Here is a 15,206-nt window from a genome sequence, read left to right as displayed (position 1 = left end):
AAAACAGCCCATTCAATTTCCATCACATCAGGTGAAAAAAAATTCAGGTTGCAAAACCTTAAGCAAACTAAATTTAGCAATTAGCATCAATTGCAAACATTATTCACGTCAACATCGACTAGACAATGTTAACAAGCATTGATAAACATTTCAAGTCCCTGTCGCGTGCTCCTTGTTTGGTCGATATTGTACAATCACATGGAAGTCACATTTGAAGGACCCTGCACTTGTCATGTGTAAGTGGGCAATCAAAATTTCAGGGGCTGTCAAAGTTGTAACCGCACGCCCTGCCGAGTGATCTAATGCTTGTCCAAGGAAGAATCGGTAACTCGATTAAAGCTTGTTCATTCAGTCATTCACCCATGAGTACATGTGGTGTTACAAGGCCGACAAGCGAAAACATACATGTATGCATCCTTTTTTCTGAAATCCAAGGTCTCAAACATTAGTCCCGGGGAATGGCTTATTTGACAAATCTGTTGAGTGGCAGCTGCCAACATGTGGCCTTGGTTATGCGGCTGGGATCTCAAGATCTTCCTGGGATCTCAAGATCTCCAGAAGTCAGTGACAATTTGAAGCGCATTTTGAAATAATGAGCTTGTGAGGTGTATAGTGTAGACTTAGTGCAGATTGAAAATTTCCCAAAGCTTGAGTGCATTTCTCGGTATTCAGTGCTTCATTAACAAGTTTCTTGTGTAAATGAATTCATTAGCTTGGCATTTACATGTATCACTATTGACTGTTGAAAGATAGGAACCAGACGTGGAATGTTAATAAGCCTCATGTACATGATGTTTTTAACACCCGAGGGACGCATAGCACCCGAGGCTTTGAAGCCCAGGGTGTTATGTGCCCCAAGGGGGTTAAAAATGGCATATCACAGCAGTCAACAACTGTTTTGTTATATCATGCCAGTTAGTCAAAACGATAAATGGTCATAGCTTACTATGCAAGAAATATATTAAATCATGGCGGTGTAACCCTTGATAACTGCAAGTTGCACATTGCAGTTCTCAGTCACGAGCGCGCGTGCAGGGTTCTACACTCACCTGCGCAACGCATTGTATATGCATTTTTACAGACTGGACACGTGGCTGTTCTCGACCAATGAAATTACAGTATCCAAGCACACGATACAACAATGGCAATTGATGCATTTAAGAGTCCTACGTAATACTCTCGTTGTAACAATGGGAGACTTTTGAGACATTGGTGGCAGCAAACACACCGGTCCTTTTTCCATTGTTTGCGTCATATTGAGCATGCGTTTTGGCTTAAACATGACGTAAAACAATTGAAAAAGGACCGATATGTTTGCTGCCACCAACATCTCAAAAGTCTCCCATTGAGGGGGTACTTGCATACACACAGTCCATCGAGTATATAAAACAACGCAGGCTTGATGTTTTTCTTAGCATTGGAATTTTTCTGTTGGATATCTGTAAAATTCACTTTGATTTGGTTTTTTTTGAATTCCCATTTTTCAGAAGAACAACCTGAACACAGAGTGCATCGCGGAGATGGCTGAATATTACGGCAAGACCAAAGATGACATGATGACGATCGTCACGCAGGTAAATTCCAATCTTTGTTTCTGCCTAAATGTGTAATCTGCCTGACACAAATTTTGTTTTTTGACAATCAGAAAAAGTGAAGCTTCATTTCACCATCGTCATATTTTGTTTGGCTGTGTGCAGTGCATTGTTGTCAGCCTTGAAACCCCTTCCCTTTCACCCCTCCCTCCCCCCCCCCCATTTTTTTTTGCAGAGTTTGTAGACATAATGCAAAAATTAGTTAACCTTATCTTGTGTATGTGATTGGATATAAATTGATTTTCGGAAAAACTATGTAATATAGTTTCTCCTGGTATTCAGGGTTTTTCCCCAATTTCTTCAAAGAGATTTCCGAGGAATTGTTTACCATTTGTGGCAGTTAAAATTCTTGGAAGTTGTTCTTGTAATTTCCCTGGCTATATTTTGAGAGCGCTTTCGTCAGAAAAAAAAAAATTCTGCATAACTTTTCAAAATGTTTTTGGACTGGAATGACATTTCACTTCTTTCTGCATTCAAGCAAATCTTACACATGGAAAGATTATTTTACCGTTACGATGAAGGAATATTTCCCAGTGCCGTGCCTTCTTCAACCACGGACGTTTACATCGACTGCAACATTAAACAATCCACATGATTAAATGCGGGGGACACATTACACAGCATGGTCTATGACTCGAGGCAACAATTACCCTATTAGATCAAAATGATGGAGGGGGGGGGGAGAGATAAAGCATTTCCCTCCCGCGCGATAGAAGCAGTAAACGAGGCTCTACTTGATCTATATTGAATCAGTCGCAGCAGTGCCGTTGCTCGAAGGCTCGTCTCAATCAAAAGAATAAAAAATTTAAAAGTCTGTGGGCCGGTATGCTCTGCTCCTTTGGGAGGAGGACTAGACGCGAAGGGGAAAAAAAACACCAGACAAATTAAGTTTAGGGCAATTTTGTTTCTGCAGGTGTGAAGATGACGACAATTTAAACAGATAGCGGAGGCTTGTTTACTGGAGGCTTGTTTACTGGAGGAGAAGTTTGGATAGGGCACGGTTTAAGTTGGATTTAATAAAGTTCAAGTACTGCGAGAATTGTCCACACTTGGCGGTGTTGTGTTCAAGATTGTTTTTCGGCAGGGGTAATGAAGTTTTGTTTTTAAAGCAAAGTTGCCTTAGACATCTGTGTTTATTGGCATTGAATGGTTTGTAGCTGGTGGCAAAATGCAGGTGCTTGGTCCAACGGTTTGAAGAAAAAAAAAAGAATAAAAGCCCTACTACAAACAGAAAAACTCTCCCGATCAGAAAATTTTCAGAAAATCCCAATGAAGGGAATAGATGTCTTGAAATCTGAATCTGGAAGGAAAAAAATAAAATGCAAATTTTTTTTTTTGACAATTAACGCCTTACCAGAAAGTCAAATCATACATACAGGTCACATGTCAGTAACCTGAAACCAGCCCTGTAAAAAAAAAATCAATTTGTTTTTCACAGACCCTTAAAAAACACAAATCCTCTGAACCATTTTTTAAAGTCGGTGCGTTCTCTAACATGTAACACAGAGTATACTTTGTGTTGCACACGAAAGACCTTTCAAAACCAGTAGATTAAATTCACACAATATCAAAAGCAAACATGTACGTCTTTGGGATCTCTTACCACCCCCTCCAAAATAAAAGAGAAAAACCAAAAACCAATTTTAAAAAGTACTTTAGAAGACTTCACTAACTCTAATAGCCCAAGGCTGCTCGGTTCGACTCCACTAATGTCTACCCTAGACAGACAAACTTGCCGCCAGCTCTCTCAAAATGTCAAAGAACCCTCTTTTTTATTTTTACACTTAACGGAGAAAACATTATACAGCAGCATTTCTCATGAATATCAACAGCCGGAGAGCAGATGAGCTGGGTACATCATCACTGGATTAAAGGCTCAGTCGTCACCTGTTGTGCGGCGGGTCTGTGCACCTGCTTGAGCGTCAACCAGGGCTCTGTCTAGGACTCGATATTTGGTCCCACCTGCAACATGTGTATTGCCTTGGATTTAAAGGGGCAGGCGAACCCATCTTTTGATTCCATTTTGTTGTCATAGCAGCCAAAAGCATCCTCTATCTTGTTTTCTCTCTGACTTGATATCTGGTCCTACCTGCAACTTGGTTTGGTTTAAAGGGGCAGGCAAGCCCATCTTTTAATTCCATTTGTTATCATAGCAGCCAACAGTCAACCCCAATCTCACTTGTCCCACTGTAACATGTGTAACTTGCCTTGGCTTTTAAAGAGGCAGGCCCATCTTTTGATTCCATTTATTAATATAGCAGTCATGTGCAACTTGGTTTTGTTTAAAGGGGCAGGCAACTTCATTTTCTGATCCATTTTGTTTTATAACAGCGATGGAAGCTACCAGAGCAGAACTAAAATGCCCATAGTGGCCAGAAAAGACTCCCATTTTCAACCTTCTGTTGTAAATTTTTTTACAACATTTTTTGTTTGTTAAGAAGCATGTTGGCAGTTGAAGGTTTTGAAAATTTCTTTGTGCACTTCACGGATGGTGCTCTACTTGGCATGACAGATTTCGTCCTTATCAGGCTTGATAGTTATCATACCGGTATAATAGGATTTCAAATTTTTTTTCTCTTTCGATTTTCTATTATTTTCTCCATTTTCTGTAGTTATTTAAAGTTGACTGTCACATTTGAATGCCTGTGAACTCCTATCTTTGCACCTTATGCAAGAAATTTGATGTTTTGCTGTTGGTTTTCTGCATGAAATCTGACGTCACTTGTACCGACTAGTCCATTGGCTGAAAATTTGCATCAACTGCATTTCAAAATGGCGAATTGGCCACATTTTTTGCTCCCTTCTCCTCACTCCCTCTCTGAATCCCCCCCCCCCTTCCCGCTTCCCCCAGTCATTCTACAGGGTGGTGCAAAAAGAAAGAAACCCACTTTTGACAGCAATTTTCACCTACTTGTTGAGCATTATTTCAAAAATTCAGTTTATTGGTATTAAAATATTGATCTTTAAACATAGTGAAGAAAACATGATTGATCCATACTTTTTTTCTGAGATATGGCAGTTTAAAAATTTCATGTGCCAAACCTGTTTGTGTCCACGGACAGCTTTATTCCATCCGCTTGACTGGGCTTCAGAGCTTGATTTGAAGACCAGAAAACACTACACTAGACTTACACATGGACAACAGTGATTTTGGTGACTTGTATTCAAATTAGCATAATAAGACTATTCTTGCAATTTTTTCAAAGATTTTTTTTTTACCACGTATGGTTGGAGAGCTAGCCTATACTTCACTACATTATGAAATTTTAAAAAAAAGAAGCTCAAATAAGTTAAGTAAGTAGGTTAAAATTCCTCTCAAAAGTGGGTTTCCTTCTTTTTGCACCACCCTGTACATGTACATGTACCTGCCAAAAAAGCTCTGTCATTGAATTAAAAAAATTGTCTGAAAACATACATTTGTTTTCATGTCTCCCAATCATTCTCTACCCTTCGGTCATAAATTTGTTTGCAATATTCTCATCTTTAATTTTTTTTTGCCTTTTTTGTTCCGTTCAATCATTACGTTTGCTTGCTTCGGCATTTTAATTTTCCCCATTTCTGCAGTGGCACTACGACGAAATCACGGCTGTTTACTTTTTACTTCTGAACAACTTTGTACGAGGCTGTAGGCTGAAGCTTCCTCCGCGCAGTAGTTTAGGGGAGAAGGTAAAACAACATTACGAACACGTCTGCCTCGGGATCAGAGAATTAAATGTGGGTGGCTAAAGGGCAGTAGTGGGAGATAAATCGACTTGCAACTGAAAAGCGAAAAATAGCTTTGTGTGGAAGGTGTTGAACAGCCCACACGAACAACCACTTACCGGGGCACATATTTGGACATATATTTCAAGAAAGAGATTACAGTTCTTGTGCCCCACATTTTGACTTAACTATTGTCATGAGACCATTATCAAAATCAAACAACAACAGGCAAGTGCATGTATTTTAAATGGGGAAAAAAGGTTAACTTTCTGAGGTTACAGACAAGTCATGAAAAGGGAAATTTCTGTTAAGTTCAAAATTGATATGGGCAATGCAAAACGCAACAACGGCGAGCATTTGTTTATAAAAATGAAACATTGTCATGGTAAAAAAGGACTTACATCTAGGCCATTTTTTATGGCTGTCCCGAAGGCCCTGAATATTCAATCATCAACTAAATATTCAAATAGCTTTTTTATCAGCTCGAATATTCGAAAGAAAGAAAAAACTACACTCAAACATAACTGATGTTATTTTGATTGTAAGGTTGTGGCGCTTTATTTTTGCTTGCATATTTTGACAGGCACGGCATGTGATTGGAACTGGCACATGTAAACTTGATTGACAGTTGACGAATATTTCAATATGTGGTCAAACAAAGTTTCGATTAATCAAATACTAAATTATTCGGAAGTGGACAGCCCTAGAAGTTTCGACAACATAATCAGTAGTGGGCAAAACCTTTTCTCAAAGAAAGCACTACGGGGTAGATTGATGATTTAATCACTGGACTCAATGTCAAGTTTGCATTTCCTTATTCCACGCCTCCAGTGAGCAAATTTCAAATGAAAGGAAGTATTGAAATGGAGGCCCTCGGTGCTTGCTTTTGGTGAAAAAGAATTAAAAGAAAAAGTATTCTTTATCCTAAAATTTCTTCAGCACTTGGATCTCATCTTTGATCCCATATTTGAAAGTCATTTGTCAACTGTCAGACTAAAGCTTGATTTGACTGAATGTGGATTGATTTGTGTGTGTTTGTTTAAACCATCGTTTTAATGATTTGTGCATGTTTTCTCCCAGGGCCACAATGCAAATCATTCGACCAATGACCACCACCACCCAACCCACCTGGAACCCCCCACCAGCACCCAGTTCAAATTCTCCTCCATGGAGGACGGCTTAGAGAACGGTGAGACCTACCGACGCTCCAGCCGGCACCAGGACCGGCGCCACTCGGCCGACGTGACCCACACCCTCTGGCAACAATCCCACAATACAGTGGTGCACCAAAGGAGCACCTACGTCACGCCCCGCAAACCGGACCAGCCCGGCTCGACCAATCGGAACGTCTACGGGAAAGAGAACCACCTCAGTGACTTTGACGACTTCATCAAGCCCACGGGGCTCCCGCTGAAAACTCCCATCCGGAACCGCAGCAGAAGCGACGCCAGGGAATGCGGGCGGAAACGGGGTGAGGGCAAAACGTCCTCGGACATGAAAACTCCCGTCGTACCAACATTATCATTGCCGGTGCCCCACGTGACGCCATCAAGGTCGACGGATCATAACTTACATCTGTTGCACATTGATCATCTTAGCCCAGAGAAGAGGTGAGCAGAGACTTCAACGAGTTTGCAGATTTGTCACGACTTTTTTTAGTCAGTCTACATTCAGTCAGTCTCCCACAACTTGTCCGTGAAGGTTACAATTTTCCCCCGTGGTTCTCTCAAGAAAAAACTACCGTAACACATCTTGCAACATCTTTGAATGTGCTGGTGGCAATTCACTTTACCTTGTTCTGTTGGAAATTTAATACTCAATAAAGGGTCATCTCATTAAATAGCCTTGATAAAAACAAAAATCAGGACATTTCAAAAAATGTCAGGACAGGATCAGAGACTGAAACTTGTCTCATGTAAGTGAGAGCTAAATTCACAAGTTCTAAATATGCCTGCACTGCAAAAGAACTGGTCGTGGGTTGGAGTCCCAACCAATTAAGCTTGTGAACAATTTTCTAACTAGCCCTCAGGCAATACTGAGTATACAGCATAAGTGAAGGGCAAAACCCAAAGCTCAGCCATGCAACTTTTCCTCGGATCCGCTGATTTCCTCATTTTTTACTTCTCACGAATGCCATTACAAATTGAAAAATACTGTACCAAGTCTTGTGTGGTTTGGGTTTTCCTCGGTTTTTTTTTTGGGGGGGGGGGGTTTCCTCGTTTTTTTTCTTCTAAATTGCCAGTTGCATGCCTGAATATTAGATATAGTCCGACTTCTTCATGAAAAATGAACTTTCTTTGTGAAAACCACAGAGCGGTGTCCATGGAAGATTCCCTAGACATCGACCCGGAGGACCAGCACCGGTTTCAGCACCGCAAGTCCAGTCTGTCCGGCTCGGCCAAGAAGATCTTTGGAAGCTTTGAGAAGGGTCTGGACAAAGTGAAAGACTTCTTGACGCCCAGGAAATGGTCCATCCCGGGCCACGACGAACCTCGCAAAGTCAAGGTAGAAATAAAAATGAAAATTGAACCAAGTCCATCATGAGCCAATATGGCCCATCAGGCCGGCGTTTACCGTCGCTTCCCTTGGCGTGAAACGACTGAGAATATTCTATTGGATGGGATGCCAGTCCATCACAGGTTACTCCCCAGCTAATGCCGGTACCCATTTATACTCCTGGGTTGAGAGGCAAGTTTGGTTAAAGTGCCTTGCCCAAGGACACAACATATGACCAGCTGCTGGATTTGAACCCCTGACCCTCTGATTATGAGTCACGAACCCTAACCACGAGGCCACACTCCCCCTACACACTCCATATGGGCAATTTATCATGTGGTCCATCATGCTATTGCTTCGCCACGAGTTGTGTCCCTAGATGCACTTCCATCATTTGATCAACCCAATTTCAAATCCTAAAAGAACATTCATTACCACCGACCTATTTTCATTATTTTCCACAAAAGTGCACGCATACATGTAACTGTGGCACTTGACATCTTTAATCTCTTGATCCCTTAATCCCCTATTGATGGTATGTATAGCAGGATTAAGTAGGTAATGTGCTCTCTTAATGTTCAGCACAAACAGATCAATCAGATCGAACCCCCCCCCCCCATCTTCCCATTGGGGGCTTTTAAGGGTCTAATGGGACATGGTATGTGCTCAGTCGAATCCTGGGTAAACATGTGATCAATTTCCGGAGACTGTGTGTCAATACAGCGCAGGGGCCGATGCGTGCGCAAACACCCCCTGGCATTTAAATGGCAAAGTTGTTATGGTTATTTGAGGTTTAGAAACGTTCAGTCTTCCATTTCAAAATGTCTCCAAACGTTAGAAGAGAATGTGGCTTTGCACTTTGGTGTTTCACTGTTTTAATGTTTGCTCATTTGTGTCTTTTTGTGTTTTCTTTCAAGGCGTTGTATAATGTTTCCACTACGTCGACCTTACCTGCCGAACAGGTCCTGGAGATTGTGTACGACGCCGTATGCAAAAGTGAGATCACCGTATGCAAACAGAAAGGGTGAGCCTCTCTCATGTCTGTGATTGACTTGTGATTTGACTTGTGATTTGACTTGTGATTGACTTGTGATGGACATGTGATTGACTTGTGACTGACTTGTGATTTGACTTGTGATGGACTTGTGACTGACTTGTGATTGACTTGTGATTGATTTGTGATTTGACTTGCGATTTGACTTGTGATTGATTTAATTGTGATTTGACTTGTGATTGACTTGTGATTGACTTGTGATGGACTTGTGATTGACTTGTGGCTGACTTGTGATTTGAATTGAGATTGACTTGTGATGGACTTGTGATTTGACTTATGATGGACTTGTGACAGAGTTGTGATGGACTTGTCATTGAGTTGTGATTTGACTTGTGATTTGACATGTGACTGACTTGTGATGGACTTGTGACTGACTTGTAACTGACTTGTGATTGACTTGTGATGGACTTGTGATTGACTTGTTGCTGACTTGTGATTTGAATTGAGATTGACTTGTGATGGACTTGCGATTTATCTTGTGATGGACTTGCATCAGAGTTATGATGGCCTTGTGATTGATTTGTGATTTGACTTGTGATTTGACTTGTGATTGATTTAATTGTGATTTGACTTGTGATTGACTTGTGATGGACTTGTGATTGACTTGTGATGGACTTGGGATTGACTTGTGACTGACTTGTGATTTGACTTGTGATTTGACTTGTGATGGACTTGCGACAGAGTTGTAATGGCCTTGTAATTCAGTTGTGATTTGACTTGTGATTGACTTAATTGTGATTTGACTTGTGACTGACTTGTGATGGACTTGTGACAGACTGTTTCTCTTTGTGTTCCTCTCAGGTACACGTTGCGATGCAAGAAGCAAGACTTCAAGGGCCGCACCGTCCTGTCCTTTGACATGGAGATCTGCCGCCTGCCCAACCTGGACCTGATCGGTATCCGACGCCAAAGACTCAAGGGCGACACCTGGGACTTCAAACGGGTTTCCCAGCAAATCATGGACTTGGCCAAACTCTGAAAAAAAAGGACAGAAAAGCCAGCATTTTTATACAGACTGATGTCAGTTTTATGCAGAATTTTTAAAGGACCTCAATGGCAGTTTTTTGTTCCCGAGGCTCATACGGTGGACGTTTCCAATGGCCGTTTTCAGGGAAGTTTGTGCCAGAAACGTGGAACATGCAGACAACACACATCAACTCCCTGCACTGTTGACTCCAGTCAGTTTATTGGAACATCGCCCTCTTGGGCCCAAATGTGGTAATACTCCAAACCGACTTTAGTGATAACGAGCGCGACCGGCAAAAGGGCCTTTTTTTTGGGGTGAGCGGGAGTTTTCTGCGCTTAGCAACTTGTTTTGCAAACAAACTTCACAGATTTTTGTCTTCAAGACATCAATTTTCTCCATAGTTTAGGCTATATCTACATTGATTAGTTCACCTCTGTATATCAATTCATGTCTAACCGTTTTTATCACACCAAAGATCAAACTTTCTTCTGGGCCCAAATTCACGGAGCTTAAGCAGAACATATCGCTTAGTAAATTGGAGTGCTAAGCGAAAATCAGGTGAGCACCAGCCACATGCAATACACAAAGCGTGGCCTTTTGGCTGGTGACCTGTATTTGCTAAGAAGATATTTTTCATGCTTAGCAGCTTTGGGAAATTGGGCCCTGGCAATTATATTTCATTTTTTATAAATCAAATGAGAAAAAAATAGCAGATATAATATGATTTACATTGTATGATCATGAAATTTGAGAATTTGACGTGGAAAAATGCGAGAATCAGATGTCATTTTATTGTCTTGGTCTGTTCATTTTTTTAATGAAAATTCAAAAATATTTCTGAAAATGGAAAGTCATTGCTCTTTTTTTTCTCTCTCTTTTCCTTCTTTTTAAACTAAATGCTGAAATGATGCCCTTGCCTCTTGCTATGGACTAACCGGATAATTTTTAATATTTTGGAAGCTGTAAATATTGCAAAAAATATTAATATGTAGCGTTATTCATTTTAGCAAAATGCAATCATTACTTTTAAATAACTGGGTTTTTGTAATTATTCTGATAAATACAAGATTCATGCATTTATTCACAAATTCTGTAAATTGTACTGTAGACATGTAATTCCACAGAAGTGACGTTTCTTTTTATATTCATTTTACCAGCCCACATGGTATTTATTGAAAATTAACTTTTGAATGTTGTACATAATCATTCTTAAAATATCTTCAATTTTTGGTGAGGATAAAAGCAGTACAAAAATTAACAAGAATTACCAGACGTTTTGTTTTTGTCTAGTACGTGTTTATTAGGAATCTACTATGCAAAATCCATCGTGATGTCAACTTGTTGCAAAGTTCACCCATCTTTTGAAAATACGTTTGTGCATTTTGAGCAAGTTTTTTTTGTAGATTTGACCGTTTTTATCTTGTGGTTTAATCAAGGACTCGGGACAAAATGCACGTTTCGCAATTTACATTGATAGAAACCCAAATTTCCATCGATAGAAATCCAAATCATATCATTTGTTTTGTAAACTTTATAACACCAAAAAGTTAACTGTCGACACCATTGACTTATTAACATGTTAAAATGTCTTGTGTCTTTAACATCCATTCATTAAAATGATGTTTTACTCACTTTTTATATGAAGTGCGACAAGACAAATTCCTCATATTTTTTCTTTTGTCAGCATAATCGTTATTTCAGATATTTATCAAGTTTTGAAACCACCCAAAGCATGTGTGTGGTCTTTGGAAATATGTTTTCCAAAAACACAGATACACTGACTGTTGCTATGGTACAAGCGCCATCTTGGATTTGTTTTACATACATGTGGTTATAAAAAAAAAAGGCCTGGTGAAATTAGTCTGGTGCCTGTGACTTCCTAATACCTTTCAGGATTGTATTCCATTGGGAACAAGATGACATCAGCCCTAATTGACTCGATTCGTACCTAATTGACTTAATTCTTAAACTTGTATGATACTGCACATATTAACGATATACCTTTGTATTATTTTAAATATGACATCACTGACGATGTAATTATGACACGAGGCAAAAAAAGGTTTTCAAACCGACTGATCAACTTTGAAATATTTACAACAATTTTACCCATTGTGTACAGACATGTTAGGGTGCTATAATGGATGTTAATATCACTGTTCTGTCAAAAGGCTGTATTTGAAGGTAATTTTAACATTAACTGTTTAATTTTTTTAATCCATTGTACACAACAAATGACTGTCAAAATCTGGCCAAAGTTTGGTCATTTCCGTGGCTTTCAGAATGACCCATAGCCAGCTTGCTTAAAATTGTGGGAAAAAGTTGTGAACAATTTTGGAATGTCATGTTCGTTCTGGCATACATGACGAAAGCCTAGCTTCCATATATCGACGTTAAGCCTATGCAGACTGTGCACAGAATCGTCGGTAAAGTTGAACCGGGCTCAACTTTGCCGACCGTCTGTGAGATAGTTTGCGTCTGTCTGGTTTGTCGGTGACATTTGCGGATGAAATGTTTCCATATGTCTGCGTTGCAGTTTGGGTCTTGTTTGCGTTGCTCTCTGCGTTACTACCTCCATATGGAAACTAGGTTTAACATTTGAGGATTGAAAGGTTTCATACAAAATTATCAGTGCAGTTTTGATGCATTCATGATGTGACATCAATGTTTAAAGAAAATGGGACTCTCTGTTTGGCACCGATATCAATTTTGTTTTTAATATTATTAAGGCGGTCTTGAAAAGGCATTTTTGTCAGTGGCTTCTTAGTTTTACAGTTCTTCGTCGGTGTAAAAAACGGTAGCCACATTCAGACTAACAATTGATTCGGATGTTATCAAAGGTCAAAGTTCATAATTTCATCTTAAAAAACAACCACCAAAAATTGTCTTTCATTTTTCACACCCCAGAACACCCGATACGTATTACCACGGTGATAAGCACCCTTACCTGAAAAACAGTAATCTTGTCGGAAATAAAAAAAAAAGGTGAAATGTTGTGCAATAAATAAAAACTAGCACAAACACAGAAAAATGTGTAGTGTCTTTTTTTTTCTTGAGAAAAGTGTTACTGTAAAAATGGACGCCAAAAAGTGAGGATGGGGCGGTTCAAGACAGTAAATAACAGAAACCAACTACAAAAATTTGTTACCTTTAAGTAGTTTATTTACATACCAAAAGAAAAAAAAGTTACAATTGTTAAATTTTGTATACCTGTTTGTTAAACTTCAGTACATGTCCAAACTTCAGTACATGTCCAAACTACACCGAAGTTACAAAAATGGGGGAAACATTTCTTGAAGCCCTCCTTTGGAGAGAATTAACTACTTTTGAAGTAAGATTACAGTATTCATTAACAGAAAACAATTCACAATTTTCAGTAACAATAACCACACAATGGGAATTTCAGCATAAGTGTACCACTAAAAAAATATTAATGCCCCATCTTCCCAAATGCAAAAAAATATACATGTCATAATATGAGATGTATACTTTCTGCAAAATTAAAAAACTAAAAATTCTTATTTTGTACAGACCATAATGACTTTTGTATTTTTACATGGTACACTAATTAGTGTGAATTCAAACTATTCTGAAACTATTTTACACAAATCTTCACTATAATAATAACCAAAAAACAGCCCCCCAAAAAACAAAAACAAAAAAGTAAGGTTTTTGTTGTGAAAATAGAATCATATTGCCTACTTTTTTTTTCTTTTTCCCATAATTATTTGAAAAGAAAACTGGAAGAGACAAAAATGAGTCTGGTGCTCAGGAAAAACTACTGTGATGGCTAATTTGCAAAGTAGGGATGGAGTGCTCCGGGAACAAGACCATTAATCCTTGGAAATACTTTCACACATTTTGAAACTTCAAGAAACTTTATCAAAACCATATTCTGCGGCAAGAAAGAAAAGTGGTGACAAAGTACCCTGTTCACCTTATAAATGTAAGTAAATGCCTGTCAAGAATGCTGAAAGATAATGCTGAAAAGCTTGAAAGAAAATGCTGACATGAATTTGTAAAACTTTAGAAAGAAGATACAAATGATGTTCAATAAAAACCAAAAACAAGAGAACAACTTTTACCCTGCTAGTGCTACATTAATGTATACTGTACAATGCTGAATGAAATTATACACATTCCTCATAACATAATGTTTCTAAGATTTGTTATATTTTGCGATATGGTGACACGTAATTTCTTGTATATATTATAGGGTAGGCCTATATCTTCCAATGGATACAAGAAGACTACATGTACCAGCGATTGTGTAGTGTAGGGCCCTGTCCCCCTATAAGTACAAGGGAACAAAATCCAGGTTATTATTGGACTCACCAAACTAGTTACCGACATTACAAACCAACATCAGGTGTGCCGTAGATGGAGGGCAGATTTTTTTAGGAAAATTTTGGGGTAAAGTGACGATGAAGATGACAAAATGTTTAACATTACAAAAAAGTTATGTCATTAATATGAAGAGAAGTCTGCTTAAAAGAAGGTCAACTTTGGAATGATAAAATACACCCTTGCTTTTTTAACCAATTCGCGTCAGATGGTTTTGCAGAATTCGGAATGGATGACGAGTAAACACGCATTGTGCAAGGCCCACAGACAACGACCGAGGCCGGAAATATGAGTGTGCTGCCCCAGGGTGATGGCTTCAACCCGCCTGGCATTGAGGTCAAGTTGGAAAATAATCCCGTGCCTCGGTCCGGTCATATCAAAATAATCCCGGCGTGAACTGGTTAATAGACCCATTTACGGGTCAACCTGGACTCTTATTTGACGAAAAGTAAAGAGGGGCCCACTACACAATCGCCCATGTGTCAATATCTCACTTGATAATTGATAATAAAATTTTTTTAACAAAACTGCAACAAATTGGGAAAATGTTGACCTTGTAAAGTTTTCTGTACCAAACAATTAGTGAGTTTTAAAACCTAAAATACAAAATACAAAAGCCACACCATGTAAACAGGGTTTTTTTTTATCATGTATACAGTCTACCAAAAATATAAGTCTAAAACAAACAAAAAATAATACAACTCTGCTGGTATGGTATATCTTTGGAAAATTTTCTACAAATTAATTAATTACATTTTATGTACAAATTATGAAAACTTACAAAACAAAGGAAAACTGTTACTGAGTGTACATAAAGGTATGTTTATAAGTTAGAGCAACTCAAAGCGCTCACAATTTCAACACACCATGATTTCGGAAATGAATCCTGCATCACGAGAGAAACCTCAAAATTTACATAATCTTTGGCCACGGCCAATAGGGCATTCAGAGCCATGTCTTATGTTAGCATTTCTCATGTACAGTCGACTCTCGTTAGTACAAACTCTGTTAATACAAAATTCTGGTTATAGCAAACATAAAGCCTTGGTCC

At 38.9% G+C, this 15,206-nt stretch overlaps 1 protein-coding gene across 4 annotated transcripts in view; it reads left to right on the top strand.

Moving 5' to 3' along the window:
• The window catches only part of LOC119731937 (maternal embryonic leucine zipper kinase-like), a 54,219-nt gene extending 40,784 nt beyond the window's left edge, over positions 1-13,435 (top strand). For 2 of the 4 annotated variants that reach the window (XM_038205242.1, XM_038205239.1), the window contains exons 10-15: positions 1,488-1,574; positions 5,157-5,258; positions 6,375-6,904; positions 7,607-7,799; positions 8,708-8,814; positions 9,646-13,435. In XM_038205242.1, the coding sequence (XP_038061170.1) occupies positions 1,488-1,574; positions 5,157-5,258; positions 6,375-6,904; positions 7,607-7,799; positions 8,708-8,814; positions 9,646-9,823 (1,197 nt within the window). In that variant the 3' untranslated portion in view covers positions 9,824-13,435. The remainder of the gene's footprint in view (positions 1-1,487; positions 1,575-5,156; positions 5,259-6,374; positions 6,905-7,606; positions 7,800-8,707; positions 8,815-9,645) is intronic. The other 2 variants (XM_038205241.1, XM_038205240.1) reach the window with 1 other exon arrangement.
• The last annotated feature ends 1,771 nt before the right edge of the window (positions 13,436-15,206 follow it).

Source organism: Patiria miniata, unplaced genomic scaffold, assembly GCF_015706575.1.
Source record: "Patiria miniata isolate m_02_andy unplaced genomic scaffold, ASM1570657v1 HiC_scaffold_24, whole genome shotgun sequence".
Classification (NCBI taxonomy): Eukaryota; Metazoa; Echinodermata; class Asteroidea; order Valvatida; family Asterinidae; genus Patiria; species Patiria miniata.
The sequence above is the reverse complement of the archived record's forward strand: the minus strand, read 5'-3'. Positions and strand labels throughout refer to the sequence as shown.